At 42.8% G+C, this 22,760-nt stretch overlaps 1 protein-coding gene across 6 annotated transcripts in view; it reads left to right on the plus strand.

Annotated features, from left to right (window-relative positions):
- AMOT (angiomotin) overlaps window positions 1-22,760 on the plus strand; it is an 83,465-nt gene that overhangs the window by 53,463 nt on the left and 7,242 nt on the right. For all 6 annotated transcript variants that reach the window (XM_037908489.2, XM_037908488.2, XM_043522308.1 and 3 more), the window contains 4 exons: window positions 1,955-2,100; window positions 16,955-17,104; window positions 19,662-19,852; window positions 22,385-22,507. In XM_037908489.2, coding sequence (XP_037764417.1) covers window positions 1,955-2,100; window positions 16,955-17,104; window positions 19,662-19,852; window positions 22,385-22,507 — 610 coding nt within the window. The remainder of the gene's footprint in view (window positions 1-1,954; window positions 2,101-16,954; window positions 17,105-19,661; window positions 19,853-22,384; window positions 22,508-22,760) is intronic.

The raw sequence follows: 22,760 nt of genomic DNA on the forward strand, positions 1-22,760 counted from the left end.
CCCACTTCAGAGGCTGCCCTGTAAATGTGCTGCATTGACATGCTTCTTCTTGGCTGCCCTGGTTATGCTCCCTCCCTGCCACAGCAACCGTTTTTTGGGCTGCTCTGGTCCCCTCGCAGAAGGGAGTTTGTAGCTTCTCTATGCTGCTAACACTCCACACTTGGCTCTTTTCTGGTGAAAGAATGGGAACCGCTCTGTGCCTGTAGATATATTTATACGCTGGTGTACACCACACACTGTCTACACTAACAGCTAAAGTCTGGCATCTGTTTTTCAAAAACTTTCACTGCTTGTCCTCATTCCTTTGCATGGGATATTAGTTTTTGGAATGCAGTTTCTCTGGTGTTGTCAATGCCGAATGTAGATTGCTGCAGGGGTGCATTCTGAAGTTGAATTAATGTTACCAGTGCAAGTGTTTGGCTTCTTCTGAGGACTGCAGTGACTCTGCAGAAAGCACGTCCGCTCAGCACTCTTGCTTTGCTCACTTACAGGTTTGCTTTATACACTTGCATTATATTTCCCCTGGGCCTGATTTTGCCCTGTTTACTTCTTCTGTGAATGAACATGCAGTGTAATGGCACAGATTCTAAGGCATTCGTGAAGTTCAGCTCTTGACAGATGGCAACGTAACTGGAGCAGTCAGTGAGCATGGAGTAGATTCCAGTCAATTTTGTCTTGACTTGACTGTTTCCATGGTAGGATGACAGTGTGTGCATTTGCTTCTGGCATTTGTGGTGGTGTGTAAATCTGGACACCACCCATTGTCCAGCTGGGACACAAGTAGCATGGCTTGGATTCTCACAGTATGAATTGGACCTGCTGAGGCTAGAATGGACTGCGAAGGGAAATAGTCAGGACTGAAATAAACACTTTAGAGGGCAGAGGAAGCAAACGTGTACAACTGTACCAATAGCCCAAGTGAATCTGCTTCCAAAAACGATTAAAAAACCTGAAGTCCAAGCTTGCAGTCTGTGTGCCTCATCACTAGCAGCGTTATCTGAGCCTACTAATGCTTGCTTCAAGAGATGAGAAGCCATCAAATAGCAATGTTAAAGACGAAATCCAAACAATGTAATAGATTTTAAGGCTAGAAAGGACCATTATGATCTTCTAGTCTGACTTCCTGCGCAACACAGGCTTTAGAACCCCACCCAGTAATTCCTGCATCAAGCATCAGTTAGTTCTTCATCCAATGTGAACAACTGGCAAATGCATACAGTGCTGGCAAATGGTGCCAGGTGATGCCTTAGAGGGTGAATTCCTTATGTAACCAAAGCACGGGTACAACTGGGCCAGTGACAGTGCAGGCCAACATGCCTCAGTCCTGACCTGGGGTGTCACTTTTAAGGGCGACAGAGGAGAGATGAGCTTTCATTGCTCATTCATTTCCTGGCCCCTCTGAAAATGCTGGCAAAGGGGGCCACTGGGCGGTGCTTCAGTAATGAAGACACTTGCCCGTCAGGAACTGAACTGAGGTCAGTGAGCTGTCATGGTATTTTATTTATATTTCTGTATTTATGGATTAATTTAAAAATGTGCTCATCACAGAATAGGGCGTGTCAAAAGCAAACATTACATTGTGGCCCTAAGCTGGACCGGTCCCCTTTGCACCCCTGCCATCACCCAGCCAGCAAGCAGTGATGTTACCAGGTTAGCTTGTTTTCTGATCTTAAACCAGTGAGCTAGAGATAAAAGGTGCTGCATTCTCTTAACCATCTATCTAATCAGGGTAAGATAAATGACCGAATTTAACATATTTTTCTCAGCAATCTATTATCTCTATCCCTCTGTATAGAGAGAGATGTCGGCCCTTTCCATTCTTTGGAGAGCAAGCAGCTGTCAGCAAAGACCCCCTTGTTCTTGATCACTGGTAGAATTTAGGGGAATGCCCCACTCCTAGTCGTCTGTCAAAGAAAGCTCCATCTATTTTACATTTCCCACTTTATTTCCGTAGATAAAGAAACGCAGAGGGAGAAGGAGAAACTGGAGATAGAACTAGCTGCTGCACGCTCCACCAACGAGGATCAGCGAAGGCACATTGAGATCCGTGATCAGGCCTTAAACAATGCTCAGGCCAAAGTGGTGAAACTGGAGGAAGAGGTAAGGTCACTGGTAGAGAGAAATTGGGGTAGCTCCAGGTACATGTTAATGAAAGAGAATGTGGCAGTGATTTACCTTTTACAAACTGGGTAGGAAATCTGCTATCTTTAAAGCTGTTTGTATCTGTTTAGCTTGTGTCAGTTAATTAAACTGGTGCAAAAACAGAGCGTATATAAGCCATAAGCCTGTATTTCCATTAAGGGCTTTCATCCTTTGAGCAACGACGTTTCATTTTCCTCCTGTTTTAATCAATGATAAAGATGGACTTGAACTGAAATCTCAAATCCAAAGACCCCCAGAATTTTGGGGGAACTCAGGTCAGGGTGGGCTTTTAACTAATAGTGAATAATCTCCTCTCATGCCATTGTCCACTAATGCTTTGGTGGTGTTCTGGTACAGAGCTACACTGATCACTTTGTATTCCTTACTCATATTGAACTGGGTGGAGCTGAAGATGAGTTAATAAAGGAAAACAGTTTTAAAAGCATAATTTGAATTAACAATTTTTTTTTAATAAGCAAAGAATCAACATTCTGTTTCCCAGTGGAAACACGCCTGTGTCACAAAAAACCCCATGATGGTTGGCAAATGGCAATCTTTGCAGACTATTACGATTCCATTTATATGCCGCTCCTTGGTCGGTGTGCATCCCCTTGTCGTTTGTGTGTGTGTGCCAGCCAAAAGAATCCCCATCCTGAGGAACTACAGACTAAAGTACAATATAAACAGGAGCCATGCACATGCTATGTGGTCATGCAGTGGAATGGGAGGGTTTTCAGACTCTCCTTAAAGGAGAGGATTGACATGTCTGAGACAGAAGGTATGAAGATGCAAGTAGTTGAAGCAATCAAAGTGGGATGTCTGGGAAAAGACTTTGGCAAACTCTAGAGTTGTGGGAGGAGAAGAGGGCAGAGAGAGAGGTGGATGTGGAGTCATGTGGAGAAATGGAACTTCAGCTTTACACCGAATTAGAGAGGTTAAGGATTGAATGGAGTATGAACTGCCCTCTGAAAACATGAGGGGTTCTTGCACATCTGGGGCAGCATGAGGAAAGCTGGCCCTGCTGCTGCTTGTTCTGGAGATAAGCAGAGGAATTCCTGCTCAGGGACTGTTGACTTAGCATCTTTCACCAGCACTAATGTCACACCAACGCTGTCGAATATTTGAGCTGCCCCACGTATAGTGCTGTGCACAGCTGTGAGACTTGGCTTTGCTCCTCAAGATAGCAAGGGAAGTGGGCCTGAGAGGGGGTGGGGACTTCGTGAGGCTGGAGGACTGAAAGGTTGTTAAAGACCAAGAGGCAAATTCAGCCCTGGTTGCAGCTGACACAACTGCATTGACTTCAGAAGAGCTGCAGCAGCTTATGCCCAGGCTGAATTGGGCCTTGTGTACGCTCAGGAGAGTAAAGAGTTGTCAGGTGTAGGCTTTTAAAATGAGAGAGGGTGCTGACGCTGCTGCCATCATTGTAGCATCTGAATGACAGCAGATTAGTAATAGATAAACATGCACATGTTGTATTTCTAAAAAGCCATCTTGTATTAGTAAGAGATTTGTGGTATGCTGCAGTCTTATAAATATTCTGCCAATAGATTAATTTTTTTAAAATAAAATATGGGATATACTTAATGATCCCTGTTTTTAGGTCAAATGCACTATAGTGTAGACTGTATGAAGGTTTGTGGTGTTTTTTATCCAGCCATTGCTTGAATCTAGGCCCCACAGGAAGTGCCACCTTTCCTGTTGCAGATAAATATGAAGCTTCTCAGCAAGTGAGCAGAAATTAGCTGTCAGGGTTGCACTTTTTAGTGGAGGCATGGGGAGAATGGAGAAAAAATGACCACTCTTTGCAGTTCTCCCAAATCACTTTTCATTAAAATACTTAGGATCATGAAGGATTTGTTGCCTCATTGGCACTAAACTGTGAGGGCTTCTCAAATCCTTGATTTGCTTTTTCAGTAAGTTTCCAAAAGAAGGCACAGGAAACAGCTCAGTGCTTAGAGTAACAATTTGAAAAGGACTCTAAATGTCAGGCTATGATTTTGTGGTGTACAGTGACTAAGATATCTGAACAATTTGTCAATGATTTCTTTTATTCCTGCGTGCTTTGCCCGAATAGGCAGTCCCCATAATTGCCAGGAATTTCCAAATTAGTGCTGCAGAAGAGGGTGGAGTTAGTTATGTTAACACTTGGCAGTGGCCCTGGCTGTTGCATCCTGTATTGTGTGGTTGGTTGTTTTTTTTTTTCTTCCTCGTTGGCTTCCTACTCAGCAGATTCTCATCCTGTCTGATATCTGTCAGATCCTTTTAAAAAACAGAATTTATTCTAATTTATATCAGAGCTAGAAACTATGTGCTGCTGAACTTAAAAATTTGACTTGCAATCAGGATGAAGGGATTCTTGTCTCAGCTCTGTTACTGACTCACTGACTTGGGCAAGTCACCTAACTTTCTGAGCCTGTATATTCCTCTTCTAAAACCTGGGAATAAAACTGCTTGCCTACCTCATCGGAATGTTCTGAGTCTTAATTAATATTCTGTATTCTAAGATCTTGGTGGCAGGGTGAAAGGGTTATGTAAAAGTACTATTAATACTGAGAAAGCAGCCTCCTTGGAGTTCTCCAAACACATTGTGGAGGCTGCTAGAGTAGGAGAAAGGAACGCTCACAGAGTATTTTCCTGCATTGTTAATAGTAGATTAAATGTTTCTTTAAATAAAAGCTTAAAATAAGGTGCAACTGAAATTAAAATTAGATGAAGTTGGTTTATTTCTGGGCAATAGTAGGGGTATGATCACAGATACTTAAAGGAACTCAAAGCAAATATGTCTACAGTACCCAGTATATGTCTGTGTGTATCATATAATGTTTGCCCTTAACTGCTTATCTGTGATTTCAAAATTATTTCAGGTGGTGTTTATCATCCATATTTTTTTTCACTTCAGAAATAATGAGGGTTTCATTGTCCTCCCTCTGCCGGAGGGCCTTGGTAAGATCTTGAGGGAGGAGCTGAGTAGCCGCTTGAAGCTGTAATGTGAACTATGGCTTTCCCTCCTCCTGATGCTCACGTACAACTGAGCCAGCGGTACCTCTGTACTGCTATGTATGAGACGCAGGCCTGACTATAAGCCCTGCACTTATGTTTCTCAACATGCAGTAGGCCAGGGGCATGTATATAACAAGATAAGTAACCCAAGGAGAAAAAAAAGAACCCCATCTTTCTGTGTGTTTATCTTAGGTATTTAAAAGGCCGTCATCTCATTGGTAGTTAAGGACTATGCTTTTATTTAATGTGCATTTAAAATAAAATGTTACTACTCAATGTATCTGGGAGAAATCGGATCACATCCTGCTGCTGTTGCCTCCATATCGTACCTCATTGATTTCAGTGGGGACTCCTGCTTAGCAGTCAGGGATAAGGGAAAACCAATTGACCCACAAGGGCAAGTTTTGAAATGAGTTCAGCTCCCACTGAGAACCAGTGTCTGAATGGGAGCTGAGCTCTTTGGAAACCTGGCTCATAGTTTGCAGCAAAATGTGTCTTGTCTAGGCTGTAGGTGCAAATTAGTAAATGCTTGTTAAACTCCCAATCAAAGAACTTCTCTGTTTTCCTGTGGCCATAGCAGTCTCATTAAGTAGATAATTTACTTAATGTAGTTAAGGAAATGGCTGGTGCTAATGCCAACAATCCAGGCCAATGAATCTTCTTCCTCACTGTTGGCTCAGGCTGATCAAGAGGACAGCTATTTTGGTGGCTGCCTCTGGGATCATGGGAAAAATTGCTGGCTTTTTTGAGACGTTAAATTTAAAGAAGAATGGGCTGGCTGCGGAATAGCTGGCATATGCCAGTTAGTCTAGTTCTTTCCTTTGCTTGAATGAGTGTCTAAGGCCTGGTCTACGCTTGGGCGGGGGGGGGGGGAATCGATCTAAGATACGCAACTTCAGCTACAAGAATAGCGTAGCTGAAGTCGACGTATCTTAGATTGACTTAGAATCACTTCACGTCCTCGCGGCGTGGGATCGACAGCTGCCGTTCCCCCATCGACTCCGCTTCCGCCTCTCGCCCTAGTGGAGTTCTGGAGTCGACGGCAGAGCGATCGGGGATCGATTTATTGCGTCTACACTAGATACGATAAATAGGTCCCCGACAGATCGATCACTACCCGCTGATCCGGCAGGTAGTGTAGACGTGGCCTAAGAGGCTACTGAGGGAATTGTTAACCATTGCTATGCTGTATAGGGTTATCATTTTTTCTAGCATGTCAGGAATGCACAGTGTAGGTCAGACTGGGAGACAATTTGGTGCAGAAATTGGAGCAGGCGCCTGGACTCCTGGGTTCTGCTGCTGGCTGTAACACTGACTTTGTGTGACCTTGGGCCAAGTACTTAAATTTCCCCTATCGCATCTATTTCTCATCTGAGCAAAGTAGGGTGTAATACTTGCCCATCTCATAGAAGTGTTGTGGGCCTGAGTGGTTTAAAGCTCTTTGAGTTAAAAGGTGCTATTGAAGTGCAAGTATTTTAGCATTAGCATGGGTTGGCTTCATGTATGCCGCATATGTAGGGGCAACATTTTTATATAAAGTTCGGTAATATATTTCTAGTCAGTTTCCTTCTCCCTTCTACTTTAGGCCTCATTACTAAGTGCCACAGTTTCACAGTAACAACTGAGTGATTACAGTGTCATACCAAATCCATTTCTAGGGCAATATTTAGCCTTTTCCTCCTCAGTGAAAAACCCTGATTGTTTATATAACTAAAACATAGTTTACATGAGTTCTACATACCAGCACTAAAATACATGCTGGCTGTAAAATATCTTGCAGTCCCAACTGGTTAACTGTGTACTATGGACTTGATACTCCTGGCAACTAAAGGAGACTTTTCTTCAGCCCTCGTTGTAGGAGTCAGTAGTTTTGGAGCATGGATTGCCATTCTGTCCTCAATTGCATTGCGGTTTGAGTGGTTTTAGTGTACAGTATGCAGGAAGATGGTAGGGGTCTAGGATTTGTTCCAATATAGGCCTTGTCTGGACTAGGATTTAAAATTGCATTATTAGCATGTGTTGGGTTACATGCTAACTAACAGGTTTTAAGAGTCTACTGTGGGCAAGACACTATAGGTAGCATATACTAATCTGGCTAAGTTAATGTTAACAGAGTTGCAGAATCTGCAGAACTGGCCATAGTGACCAGACCCATTGACTCTGCGTACCAGGCTTTCAATATGGCAACAGGAATTTGTCATACTACTGCAGTACCCAGCCACAGCTGGTGATAATGGAGGAAAGGGTCATCAGCACTGCTTTTAGAAGTCTTATTTTAAAAAGATGATTTTAAACTCAATTTCTCCTTAAGCCAGTGGACTCTTAACATTCTCTTGATGGAGGGCCAAACTTCAACCAAGCTGCCACATTTCCTCCCAAAATGCAACTTTATCGGAGTATAACTTTCATTCTCTTGGTTCCACCACAGAACAGAGCCCGAGCGGTCCAGATACAACAGTCCCAAAGTAAAGCAATTGCCACTAAAAGTACAGATTAGTAGATAACACACGTGCAACTCACAATGTAAAGGAAAACAACCTCCTCCCAAATTTATAAAGCACATTGGGAAAAACCCTGGAAACAAATTTTGAAGGAAATATTCTTTACAAAGGAAGCTTCTAGAAGACATAAGACGTTACAGCCATAAAATGTGAACATAAACCAGCTACCAGAGCTAAGATAGCACAGGTTTTCCTGGTTTATCTACAGTGTAGGGGAATAATGTGATATTTCTGGATAGACTGTGAGGTTTATCTGTGGGCAGATGTTGAAATGTTGACTTCTTAATGGTGTCTACTGTATCTTATATGCTGTATCCAAGATGTCATTCATAACAATCATTTTTAAAGGAAATACTTTATTTGCAAACCTTGTTCATTCATGTGTGTATGGCAATGGGAGGAGAGAAAGGTGCTTTTACATTTTTTCCCCCTAAGTAGTGTGTACATGTCTTTAATGACCTGTCGTTCTGTAATGATGCAGAAATGGCTTTTTTACTGCTGCATTTCCAACTCTGTTTCTGCCTGTTAGTAATTTTCCAGAGGTGGCTTTGAGGCTTTAACCCAAACAAATGGAGAGACAATATTATGACCTTCCCATGCAGCAAACCCTACTCCCTAGTAAGAGGATAGTATTACCAAATTGCTTCAGCATGAGCTCTTGCTGAGGCCAGTGGCATCTTACTGGAACTGAATTCAGTCAAACTGAGGGTTCATAGGAATCTTACAGGAATATAGTCCAACAGCAGAGAGAGAGTTACATACGTTATATATGGGTTAAATGTGCTTGCGCTCTTTTCTTAGGTTTCAGAGTAACAGCCGTGTTAGTCTGTATTCGCAAAAAGAAAAGGAGTACTTGTGGCACCTTAGAGACTAACCAATTTATCTGAGCATAAGCTTTCGTGAGCTACAGCTCATTTCATCGGATGCTCTTTTCTTAGTATGTTTCGGAAATAGTGAGCAAATTCATGTGGGGAAATACATTTTCAGCTGCATCTGAACTGATTCAGCTTTAGGATCAACCCATTATAGAATCAAAACACACTGGAAAGATTTTAAAAAATATGTTGAAGATCTCAAAAACGGCGGGTGGGAGGCAGATGCTGACATAGTGCTATCCAAAACAAAGAGGATAATGGCTGGGAGGATTTCTGAATCATTGCTGGTTATGCAGGATGTCCTCTCCCAAAAATCCTCACTTAGTAACTCATCTGGAGCTATACATCTCTTTGAAGGAGAGGAATTTCCCCCCTTTTCTCCTGTCATTGCTTTCTGGGCTGAATTTGCTCCATGGAAGCTACTCCAGCCTGAAGGATGCAGCAGCCTCTGTGCTCCCTTTGCAGCTAAGGACCTGTATAGGGAAGGGTCTTCTGCCCTGACTGCCTTTGTTCCCTGCACCTGAAGCCCCCGGCAGAGCTCGGCTCCTCACTGGATGGATGTGATCTCCGCTGTCTTTCTGCACCCCACTGCCTTGCCCCACAGAATGGCACTAGTTTAACTACAAGGATTCTGGAGCCCTTGAGGATATTGCAGGATTTGTCTCTAAAGCGCTTAATAAAATGGATGAACTGTATTTGTTTGGCTCTTGGAGTTTTACCAATCAGTCTCTTTCAGTGAGCAATTCTAATAATATTCAGCTGCCCATCTCTAGATGGGAACACGTTGTTCTTTGCTATAACTGATTTTTGGACCAGTAGTTCTGCACGTCTGATCAAATGCTCTCTGTGGCAAAGAATACCTCAGGTAGCCTGGTGGCTGGAATTGCTAAGGAATTCTCTGCATTGTTCTGGGAAGTGGGTATTTTAAGTATGTTCCCATGTGAAGAGCTAGTTCCTGCTCTCCACAGCTCAATGAATGTATTTGTTGAATTATTTCATTCCTGTGTATTTAGAGAGATGGATTTATTTCTGTTTGCTGGGAGTCTTGCAGTTCATGGATTTCAATGTGCAGTCGTTTTTAAGCAATAAAATCTTTCTGACTAACTTGGAAACAAAGAACTGCTCAGGTCAGCCAGAACTCTCTTGAACAATGTAGCCTTAGAATCCCTAGCCTGCCTTGCTGCTCTTTATTGCACTGAAACCTACCAGAAATGTCTTGACTACAGAAACAGTCTTCACAGTAAAAGAAGAATGAAAAAACTGCTTGATCAGGAGACCAAGGAATCTTTTTGGGGCACTTCACTGGCTGATTTTAATTTTGTGCAATTTATTCCCATTACCCATTATGTCGTGCTTAGACATCTGTGTAAAACTGTGTGGCAGGACTTCAGGAGGAATGTTTTAGAAGGGAGAGTGTTTTGGAATTCTTCCTGGAAAAATGATAGCATCTATTTTAAACGGTTAAATTCGACATCGTTGCATCAGTTAAAATGTCTGACAGAATTAAAACGACACCCTAGGTATCTGGAAATGAACTTTGCAAAGTAGCCAGGCAGTGAAGTTAAAAGGATTTGTATGTATGTATCTAGCCCTGTGCTGTTAGAATTGCACTAGGTACTGTAGAAAAATTTCTGTCTCCCAGCATGGTTGTGCTGGGATGCTGTGCAATAGCTGGCCGCCTCCCAGCCCTGAGTGGACATACTTGAAGTCTTTTGGGATCTTTTGATTTTAAAAGGTGCTATATTAATGGAAGACTATTAATATGATAGAGTACTCTGTAACTTCACAGCACCCCCTCCAAAAGATGAGTTACTATAGGTAATGTGAACATTAATTTATTACCCAATTACATTCAGTATCATTGAAAAATCTGACATTTTGTTATGTTTGCGTGTTTAAAAAAAATCGTTCTCAATCTATTTTCTACAAATAAATCACAGCGAAGCACACAGGATTTAAACTTAATTTGATACCAGGCTAAGAGAAAAGATTAACAAACGGATTTACGTTGGATAAATTCATATCATAATGCAAAGAAATAGAGTGAAGCTAGCAACCAAAGCATCCAAATTGGTTAGAATTTGCATCTGGGAGTTTAATAGTTCAGTGGTTGTGGGGAAAATGTTAAGAAATAGTCTAGAAGTCAGGAGTTTTTGGAGAAGAAATTGAACCATCAGGTTGTTGGTGATGGGAAAGGGCACGTTGAATGTACAGTGCTTCCCTGCAGGCTCTTCTTGACTTGCGGGTGTTACTGGTCCAAAGTTGCAGCTGCTTAAAAAGAGTTTCCAGATCTTGCTGGAAGGGAAGGAACAGGAGGCAGATACTGCTCTCTACATCTTCATAAACGAGCAAGAGAGAGCTGTTAAGTGGAGCACCTGTTGACTGAGAAGCCAGTTACAGAAGGACTCGAGCATCCACTGCTGCCATCTCTCCAACTGGCAGATGTTGTTATGGCCATCAGCGTGGAGCAGCTAGTTTTGTTTTCTTATTGGGGGGAACCATGACAGTTAACAAAGAACAAGCCTCAACTTGGTGCTTTCTTTTTTTCTCTTTTGCCTGCAGCATTTTGGCAATGTTCAAGAAACGCTGTTTCCAATTCCAGTCTTAGGAAAACATACTCATATTCTTGATTTATGTTAATAAATTCCCTCTGTGCTTGGCTGCAATATTCCTGGGCCTTTTTATATTGAGGACAAATCCATCCAGAAGATAAAATAGAACTAAACTTCTGCAATAAGACTTCAGCGGATGAATCCAGGTTCACAGTTTATTGCTCCAAGCTGATAGTCATAGTAGCAAAGAAGTCAGAGATGGGGAAAAATACCACTTCATTGTATAACTTTGAATATAGAATATACTGTGTGTTGATTGAGTACAATAATTGCAAGAGGTAAAATGGTATCTCGTGCATAAGGTAGTGGAGATACTTTAGGGAAGTCAAATTTTCAAAGGCATCTAAGGTGTGATTGCAGCACAGGCAGGGATACTCATGCTAGCTTTAATCTAGCTAGCATGGGTAACAAATAGCTGTGTAGACATAGTAGCATGGGATAGCAGCCAGAGTACAAGCCCACCAGGAACCCTGGGTACAGGCACTTTGGAAGACCGGATTAAAATTCAGAACAATCTCAACAAGTTGGAGAATTGGTCTGAATTAAAAATAAAGACAAGTGCAAAGTACTTCGCTTAGGAAGGAAAAATCAAATGCACAGCTACAAAATAGGGAATAACTGGCTAGGTGGAAGTACTGCTGAAAAGGATCTGGGGGCTGTAGTGGATCACAAATTGAATGGGAGTCCACAGTGCGATGCAGTTGCAAAAAAGACTAATAACATTCTGGGGTGTGTTAACAGGAGTGTTGTATGTAAGGCCTGGTCTACCCAGGGGGGTGGGGTGGGGTGGGGAGATCGATCTAAGTTACGCAACTTCACCTACGTGAATAAAGTAGCTGAAGTCAACGTACTTAGATCTACTTACCACAGTGTCTTCACTGTGGTAAGTTGACGGCTGACACTCCCCCGTCGACTCCACCTGTGCCTCTTGCCCTGGTGGAGTACTGGAGAGTGCTCGGCGGTCGATTTATCGCATCTAGACTAGATGCGATAAATCGACCCCTGCTGGATTGATTGCTGCCTGTCAATCCAGCAGGGGTCGATTTATCGCATCTAGACTAGATGCGATAAATCGACCCCTGCTGGATTGATTGCTGCCTGTCAATCCAGCAGGTAATGTAGACAAGCCTTTAGACACGGGAGGTAATTACCCTGCTCTACTCAGCACTGGTGAGGCCTCAGCTAGAGTACTGTGTCCAATTTTAAGTGCCACTCTTTAGGAAAGATGTGGACAAATTGGAGAGAGTCCAGAGGAGAGCAACAAAAATGACAAAAAATTTTTTAGAAAACTTGACTTATGAGGAAAGATTAAAAAAAAACAGGGTATGTTTAGTCTTGAGAAAAGACAACTGAGGAGGGGACCTGATAACAGTCTTCAGATATGTTAAGGGCTGTTATAAAGAGGACTGTGATCAATTATTCTCCATGTTCACTGAAGGTAGGACAAGAAGTAATGGGCTTAATCTCTAGCAAGGGAGATTTAGGTTAGATAGTAGGAAAGAGTTTTTAACTATAAGGGTATTTAAGATCAGGAACAGGGTTCCAAGGGAGGTTTGGGAATCCCCGTGATTGGAGATTTTTAAGAACAGGTTGGACAAACACCCATCAGGGATGGTATAGGTGTACTTGGTCCTGTCTCAGCACAAGGGGCTTGCAGTGAAGATGTACCCAAAGGGATGTTAAAATTTACCCATCTTTTAATTTCGTTGAACAAAGATGAGTTAAAGCGTTTCTATACTAAAGCCCCTTTTAAACTTATTTTTTTATGTACTTAATGCTGCTTGACATGGAAAGGATAACTCCGGTTTCTTTTAAAGAAAAAGAAATCTGACTTTACGAAAAGCCACTGAACAAGCCATGCCTGTACTTTAGGTTTGGTACATTAGTTAAACATGTGCGGGCAGTGCTAATATGTTGGGCAATCACCTGTGTTACAACATTTCACCTGCAGGTTCGGCTGCTGGGAGCATTTTCAAAGTGAACATTTCAGTTGAATTTCTGTGGCCTAATTCTTTTTTTGGCTGGGCTCTTGGTATTTGTTGACTGTAGGCCAAAAACTTAATCCACACACATTCTCATATTTATTTAATTATAAAACTAATAAATGTATTTTCTTTTAGCAGGTGATTGGCTGCTTTTTTTTAAAAAATTGTGCTTTACAAAATTTTGGAAATATAGTAACTCATTGGATAGCACTGGGAGTCCCAAGATCCTTGGTTTATTTCATGCATTAGAGAGTTAGAGATCATTGCTAATTTTCCTGCATGAATTACTGTGTTTTTGCATTTTCCCAAGCACTTTATCATGTTGTACCCTGCATTTGTACAGGAAGTGTGACCCCTGTGCAAAAACAAGGACTCAGAACCAGAAACTCCTGGGTTCTGTTCTTGGCTCTGCTGCTAACGCACTGCATATGAGTTTCGGCAGTCACTTAACTGCTATGAGCCTCCATTAACTCAACTGTAAAACTGGTACAGTAATATCCACCTTACTGGGGAATTAAAAGGGTTAGTTTAATCCTTGTAAAGCACTTAGAGCTATTCATCCAACAGTTTCAATCTTCATATCATCATTCTTTTAATTCATTGTTTTCAATAGCAAGAGTTTAATGTAAAATTGCATTAACATGTTCTTGCATCTCCTGATCCAAATACGTTTGAAATCTTGAGCAATCGAGAGGTAAAAATACCTACTTACTGTACCTGCCCTGTTTGGGAAATCTTTGGTTGGGTTACTCATTGTTTATCATACCTTTATAATAAAATACCAGTCTCTGGAAAATCCTTTAGGGCAGCAGCACGGCATCATGCTGTGAGATTAGGTGTCTGCTGAGTTTGGGAATAAATGATACCAGACTTGGGACTGGTGGAAAATAAGATGTTGCTGTCTGGAGCTTACCTACTGTACTACTCACACTGGGTTCTCGATAGTCAGTACTTAATTTGTGCCAGGGCTTGCCAGGGCTGAGCCGCAGCACCTCTAGGTTTGTCACATCAGTTACGAAAGTAAAAAAATTGCTTGAGCCCCAGCACCTCTTTCATTACAAATTAAGCACTGTCTATAGTGGCTTGATGCAGAGGGACTGAGGAGCATATGATGAGAATTTTTTGAGGGATGACATAGGGAAATCAAGAGAGTCTAAATTTTGCAACAATGTCCCCTGCAAATTGGGCTCTGAGTCTCCCTGGGAGTACTGCCTTCTTCAGCCATTATTGTGTCAGTTACGCTGAGGGAATTCTGTGCCAACAATTAAAAATTCTGCCCACAATATTTTAAAATTCTGCGTATTTATTTGATAAAATAATACAATTTAAGCACATCATTTTCAATTATTTGCTGACAAGTAATTTTGAAATAAATTACCAAAATAATTGAAAATGGTCTGATTATATTGTGCTCTTTTGACAAATAAAATATGCAGAACTTTGAAGAATTTTAAAATTTTTAATTGTTTGGCATAGAATTCCCTCAAGAGTACCAGGGTTCTGTGTGGCGCAGTTTGGGTGCAGGGGCGAATCTGTATGCACAGGGACTCGGAGTGGGGTTCTGGGTACAGAGAAGGAAAGGGATGCACGGGTGGGCGGAAGGGTCACTGTACAGCAAGTTGTTCCGCCGTCCGCCCAACGCCTGTGCATCTGGAACCCCCGCCGTCCAAACGCCACCACCACTGCTCAGCCTCCCCCCCCCGCACCCAGACGGTGCAGAGCTTCCTGCAGCCAGGGGAAGTTTCTGGGGGTTGATCTAACCCAGCCCTGGTTGTTCGTGCAGGGAAGGAAAGGGGGAGGGGGAGAGGGAACTACTAGGACTAATTCCGAGGCCCCCCCACCCCCTTGCCCCAGTGATTTCCCTCTCCCCTGGCTGCCTGAACAAATGCATCTGAGCTGGTGGGGCGGGGTGGGGGGAGGAAGAGAGGTGAGTGAGCACTGGTGCAGCTTCTCTTTTCTTCTCCACAGAAACCATTTTCTGCAAGGAAACGAAGAGAATCTGCGGGGGGGAGGGTTAGAGGGGGGCATTTTTCTGCTGTGGCGCAGAATTCACCCAAGGGTAGTCAGTGGGTTGTCATCGCCTAGGGCCCTGCCCAGCACTTGAAGCCCAAACCTAGCTAACAACAGTTGTTTGTATTTTTCCCCTCTGGCAACCATCTTTATAGCTGTGTTGTAGGCCTCATTTGGACCGCAGTATCCACTGCGTTTAAACCCTTCAACAGAGTTGGGCCATGGTTCCTTAACATGGATAACACGAGGTTTGGGTCTCTCCATATGAGAAAGGCCAAAGCATATTCTAGCATGGCTCTTGGGTGTGTTTATAGTATGGTCTTTAAATGTGCAGGGGTGGGCAAACTTTTTGGCCCGAGGCCCACATCGGGACTGCAAAACTGTATGGCGGGCCAGGTAGGCAAGGCTGTGCCTCCCCAAACAGCCTGGCCCCCTCCCCCTCCCCCTCTCCCTCCCTTCCCACTTCCCAAAACCCCCCCCCCCCCCCCTGCTCCTTGTCCCCTGACCGCCCCCTCCTGGGACCCCCCCACCCCTGACCGCCCCCCAGGGCCCCACCCCCAATCCAACCCCCCCTGTCCCCTGACCCCTATCCACACCCCCGACCCCTGACAGGCCCCCCAGGACTCCCACATCTATCCAATCCCTGCCCGCTCCCTGTCCCCTGACCCCCCCCCCCCCCCGAACCTTTGCCCCATCCAACCTCCCCCTGTCCCCTGACTGCCCCCCAGGACTCCCTACCCCTTATCCAACCCCCCCGCTCCCCACGTGCTTACCATGCCACTCAGAGCAGCAGGAGCTCGCAGCCGCGCTTCCCGGCTGGAGCCAGCCACGCCACCACACTGGAGTGGCGGGCCAGAGCGCTGGCGGCGCGGCGAGCTGAGGCTGCGGGGGTGGGGCCGGGAGCTAGCCTCCCAGCTGGGAGCTCAGGGGCTGGGCAGGATGGTCCCGCATGCCGGATGTAGCCCGCGGGCCGTAGTTTGCCCACCTCTGCCATAGTGTGATTCCCCAAGGTCATCTTTAACATCTCATTACTGTGAACATTACCATACTGGGGGAGTCTGCTGTGATCTGGTAGTACCAGGATCCAGATAACACAGATTGGACTTGCTTGTGTAGATAGCACCAAATTGAGGTTACAAAATCATACAAGTCTGGACTGTGTTTTAATCCTGCTGGGGCCCTAATGTTTCATAAATAGGTCTCCCAGCCTGATAGTTTTGATAGGTCAGGTTAATGTGGTTTGGCTAGCATAAGTCTTCGGGGGCAGTGAGAGAGAAGAATAGAGTGGGACTTCCTAGGTCACTCTGGCCTCTGGAACAATGCCTAGAACCATGCACAGTTGTTGCTAGTACTATTCTGTCTGCAGTGTGGACAGAATACAAGTCCTTAATCTGGTTATAATGTTATTTTGGTGCTCTTCATGGTCTGATGGTTATGGCCTCAGATTGGGGCGCAGGAGTTCTGGGTGTAATTCTTTATAGAGCTGGTCAAAAACTTTCATGTTTTCAAAACTTTCTCTGCATTTTTTGACAAGCTGTAATTCCTGGCTCTGACACAAACTGCCGGTGTGACTTTGGGCAAATCACTTATCCTGTCTGTGCCTCAGATCCCTATCTGTAAAATGGAGATAATCCTTTCCTGCCTCACAGGGAGGTTGTGAGGATATATTCATTAATGCTTGTGAATGTTCAGATACTAAGGCAATGGGGTGGGGAGGGCATATGGGTACCTAGATTGGGCCTAACTGTGACTGGGAATGAGAGAAGAGGAAAGAAGAACGGGGAGCAGGTGGGAACTAAAGTTATGATCATTGTCCTCTCTTGTTTCAGCTGAAGAAGAAGCAGGTTTATGTGGAGAAGGTGGAGAAGATGCAGCAGGCACTGGTTCAGCTGCAGGCAGCCTGCGAGAAGCGAGAACAGTTGGAGCACCGGCTCCGAACTCGCCTGGAGAGAGAACTGGAGTCTCTCCGGATGCAGCAGGTAACCTGGATTAGTCCATGCACTGAGCAGTTTTTCATGTCAGTATATTCCTGGTAAGGTTTTCCTGTCTAAACATGCACAAAACATGCAGCAGAGCATGATCTTTCCCCTCTTTTGTATAGAACTATAGCAAAAATATTCTTTTGCAAAATGTTGCCATTACTTTGCTGGGTTGGTATTGGTTTCACTCAACTGAGTAAACCTTTAAATTCTATCCCAACGTTTTAAAATTAAAAATAATAGCTGATTCCTCATCTGGGAGGCTGCAGGCATATATCTCGAAATTGTTTTGGACTCTTAATGACTCCTGCTTTGCATTTTAATTTGTAATTTGTCTTTAATTTTTAAGACACCCCGACACGCGCCCCTCCCCCATTCCTGCCAAGATTTGTTAGGTGGTCACATCTGTTCACGCAGCCTCAAACATTGGCCTGAAGACAGAACGCTCTTTGGAAGGCTTTTGAAGCCTGATAACATAAATGCTGTTGATGGAAATTTGTAACCACTAATATATAATATGCTCTAACAATTTGTATTGAGCCCATTTTTACAATGGGATGAAAGGAAAACATTTTTTCTGGGGACAGTATGAATTGAATTTGAATTTTGAGTCCTGTTTGACCCCATGTTAACACATGTTAATTAATGTGATTGTAAATTCTGGTGTAAGTAGGATACAGATATTTGTTCCTCGTTGTGTTTAGCCCTAAACTGCAACATAGAGTTAAATGTGACTAGGAACAAATGTTTAAACCCTAGAACAAACATTTGCTCTAGAATTAACAATTGTTTAATTAACACAAGGTAAAACAGGACTAACAATGCAAATGCAGACATGCCATAAGTGAGGGAGAAGAATTACGACAATATGATAGTTTGCAGGTAACTGTTTTTTGGGGACAGTGGGGGCTGTCTCAGATTACAGCTAAAAATCCAATTGACTGAAACATATGCCACAATATAATAGACAGTAAATTAAATGGTAAACTACTTCCATTTTTTTTACTAGAAATGATATGATATTATGTCATTAACTCTAATGATAGGATTAATAAAAAAATGTTTAAACAAAAACATAAGTATATGAAGGAAGAAATAAGTTATATTATTAATGAAACTGTCTTGAAAGAAGACCAGATTTAACACATTCTATAATGGGTCTACATATAAATGTTATTTAAAAATTCTTCCTATCTAATACAGAAAATATATTGAATTGACATAATTTGAGAATTATTTGCAGTGTTCAAATTACAAAGTTATTTAAAACCAACAACTTGTAAGTGGACGTAACAAGATTTTTGCTTTAAACCATGGTTCATCTTAAGGAAACAGAAAATGTAAAATAATCTGAACCCTGAGTCACACATATTAGATTGTCTGTTTGATTCCTTCTCTTATAAATGAGCTTTTCATAACTAGCTTTCTGGGCACAAGGTCTTGCACTCCCAGAAAAGTCTCCTTATAATACTTTCCTGTTTAATATTATTCTTTGAGCTTTTAGCATAGAAAATCTCAAACATCTTTTTGTATTTTCCAGTATGCCTCTCTTTGGCTTATTGGCTCCAAATGGAATAAATGTATCTATGTTCCAAACGTCCTCTTAGAGTTTAATTACTTCCCCCCCTCAGTTCCCAAGTATAGCATGTGATCCCACTTTATATGTGACAATGTCTAATCTCAGCCCCTTTTCTAATACCCGGGATTCATTTTGCAAAAATTAGAAGGGGTCTCATACATTGTCTTCTCCTAGTTCTAGTTCCCTTGCCTCTAGCGGCTTTTTGTCATTGTGCCAGACACTTTCCATCTTTTCATTATAAACAAAGCTTGCTTTTCTAACTAATTATATTCCTTATTGTAATAAGTGAATGATATCACATGCTGCATCTTGTGATTGGAGCTGTGTTGGAAATCTCAATACAAGGCAAAAGCATTTTTTTCACCTGGTTATGATGTGGCTGGGTCTTTATCCACATCGCTTGTTCGTAACTCAGTGTGGCACAACATTACCAATAATTGTTAAACTCTTTAGCCTGATTCATATCTTGCTTACTCTGGTGCAACTCCATTTAAGGTAGAGGCATTACTTACTTTAGTGTAAAACTGGAGTGATATTGGAATTGGGACCCCTATTATTTTGGCTGTGTAGATGGGCTTTAGTCACCACATGTGAGTAACATGATACAGCTTTCCAGAATATATATATAGAGAGAGAGTAGTGGTGGTAGGTGTGTGGGTATTATCTAATATTTTAATTGGGTCACGGTGTTCATGAACAGAATTATTCATGGGGCAGATTCTCAGCTGGAGTAAATCAGCATATCTTCAATGGCTTCAGTGGAGCTCAGCTGATTTGCCCCAGCTGGTGATTTATGAATTTTAAAGCTTGAAGGGACCATTATGATCATCTGGTCTGACCTCCTGCATAACGCAGGCCATAGAATTCTGCCCAACGATTGCTCCATTAAGCTGATAACTAAGCCGGCCTCTTCATCCCCCGTGTGAGAACAGGCTCTTCCAAATCTATTCTGATGCATTTTGTTCTTTTGAAAATCAGCGTCAAGGTACATCTCAGACTGCCAGTGCCTCGGAGTACAACGCCACAGCACTTATGGAACTCCTGCGGGAGAAGGAGGAGAGAATTCTTGCCCTGGAAGCCGACATGACTAAATGGGAACAGAAGTACCTAGAGGAGAGCGTGATGAGACAGTTTGCTTTGGATGCGGCAGCTACGGTGGCTGCTCAGAGGTAAATGAGACTATTCATAGCAGGGTATTTTTCCAGTAGAATGTCATATTTCCTACCAATGAATGTTACCCTGAGTCTCACTTTTCCATGACACCTCCCCTTGCCCTGCACACATCATCAGCTAAAACTCCTGGAATGGAGTTAGAGCTTGGCTGCTTTCGCTGGGATTTCTGCATAGTTGCCAGCATTTAGAAACTTTGAAGGGACTGTTTCCTCAAATGAAAGAACTGTGTTTTTCATACAAGTATTCATCTGAATGGCTCCTGGAAGCTGCTGATTCAAAAATAGATGGTAGAGCAGAAAAAGATTTACAAGAATCTGTCCTTGCTGCCGTCACGTAAGATCTGGGAAGCGTGGTGATTCACATTTGGCCTGAATGCCACATTTGTTCACCAGACTATTTTTGCAAACTACTTTGTGGTATTGTCCACAATATGGCTGTTAACCAAAGACACATACACAGAAATTCCGCTTAAAGCATTTGGCTGCGTAAGATGGCATCGTTTGTGGGGGCAGGGAGGGAATGGTGTCTGAAATTTGGTATCCAACTTAGATTCCAAGACGACTATCCAGAAATACTTGCTGTCAATAGGCTTCAGTTAGCTGGTGAGCAAGTGCTGCTAATGGAGTGCAATTGGGCAGTGCTTACATGTGATTTTATTGCTAACTGGTGCCTGCCTCCTGACAGAGGGCTTTATTTTAGTCCATTTTGTAAACCAGATTGAAGTGCAGATGTTGCAACTTGGGTACTTTTGCCTAGGTTCGTAACTTATTGCAGGATCATAATAAAAATCAGCGAGGAGAGTTGCAGCATTTGCTGTGTTAGCATTTAAAGGGTTATCTTCTCTCACTCCAGAAGCAGCCTGTTACCTCAAGGTATTAATGCTTCTTGTGCACTGTTTTCCAGCTTCCCTGAGATTCTCTAAATGGCTTCTTTAATGTGTGTCCAGGGGACATGTTATATTTTCAGTCCACGCTGATAAATAGGAGTGTGGTCCGTTGGTTGTCACATATGACACATTAAGCCAGTTGATGTTGTAGTTAAGTAAACAAGCAAGGAAGGTTTCCAAAGTCAGGAAAGCTCCCATCTCCAGACTTTAGTTTCCTGTTTCCTTCCAACTGCTGGTCCTTAAAAGAGACAGATCTAGTACTTCCCTAGCATCTGACAGTCAGAAAGTTAATTCCAAGTTAAGATTGGCCACCATTCCTCCCAAATGTTCCTCATTTCAAGGCGACGCCATTTTTAAGCTTCCTGTCTGAATAGTCTCTTTGTGTTCCTTATTTTGGGGTTTTGCCATTCACTGCATCCCCTGTTCGTGCCTTGGCAGAGTGAGAGGTATGCTGGCCACTCCACTCTTAACCCTGCCAGCCATGGGAAGTAAAATTGGCACATTATAATGATTTGGTAGCTCTCATCCTGTCTCAGGCTGCTGCAGTCTTAATGTTATTTGAATGTGCATTTATGTTGTATGGGGCCTTGTAATTGTTAGGACCCACATGGTGGTATAATGGCATAGCATGATGACTGGTATTGAAGTGAACAAGGGTTGTAATATTGCTGTATTAGTTTTATTATCCTGCATCACATTGTTTAAAATATGGGATGCTACAGAGTAATAACATAAACTCTCTTCTCATCCTACTGTAACATTTGGGCTGAGACTCTCAAAACCACCTAAGGGGTTTGGATGTCCAGTTCCTATTTGATGTCTGTATCCCCTAACTGATTTCGAAAATCTGAGCCTGAGTGTTTGGTGTGTGGTGTTTTTAACCTAAATGGCAGGCTGGTCTTCCTAGGACGTGTTAAAAAGAAATCTATCTGAAATGTAAGGGTATAGCAGCATTAAATGCTTGGTGTGTGTTTAGTAGACTATGCAAAGATTGCAATGGGACAGTGGTTCTCAACCTGCGGCCCAGTTAGCACAGAGCTGTGGCCCGTGTGACCTCCTAAGGGCCATACAGGTAGTATTGGTACACACTAATGGTAAACAGGTTGAGAACCACTGCAGTGGGGGAACCCTAAGTGTGTTGTGTAGAAGTTAAAGTGAAAGAGAGCTGTTTATACTCCATATCCAACCAGTACCCAAAATATTTGAGCACTAGCCTGTAGGAGAGAGGACTATATATCTAAAATCATCAGACACAAATTCACTATATTCTAGCTTAAAAGAGAATATATGTGTCTAGCCTCTCATCCTGGGGTGCCATTTTCCCTACATCCTTGTCCTTGACTACACACAAACTTGCCTGGGTTTAACTAAATCCGTTTAGAAACACACCTTTAGATGAGCAGCATTGTGTATAGAGTAGGCCCTTGTTTTTAGTGACTTAAGACATCTCTGTTGTTTGTTTAGTGCTGGGAGATGGGTTTTCCTGGTTTGAGATCCATAGCCAGAAATGGAGACCTTGAACAAGCCTTTACTCAAAGAAGTGGATATCTTTGTTAAATAGTTTTGAGAGATCATTGTGTGCTGTTGGGATGAGGACAATGCATTCCTATGGTCCTTTATCTGCTATACTGCTCATTCTCAGGGACACAACTGTGATCAGCCACTCGCCTAATGCTAGCTACGACACCTCTTTGGAAGCTCGCATTCAGAAGGAAGAAGAGGAGATCCTGATGGCCAATAGGCGGTGTCTTGACATGGAGGGCAGGTAAAATACAGTTTGTTCTCAGACAGCTTCTTTTGCATTGTAATTTTAAGTTGATGGCTGGGGCAGGCTATTGGGAATCATCATGTCGGGGTATTGGTAGCCTCACTTATAGCAATGAAATATGAGAGATACCAGGTTGTCTTCCCTTGGTTGAACAAAACAATTGCATTTTCTTTCACTGTTGGTATGGTTTGGATTCATAAGTAAAATGCCCCTCAGACTCTTGATTCTATTTATTTTTTTTAATGTTCTG

Source organism: Chelonia mydas, chromosome 9 (assembly GCF_015237465.2).
Source record: "Chelonia mydas isolate rCheMyd1 chromosome 9, rCheMyd1.pri.v2, whole genome shotgun sequence".
NCBI classification, from domain to species: domain Eukaryota; kingdom Metazoa; phylum Chordata; order Testudines; family Cheloniidae; genus Chelonia; species Chelonia mydas.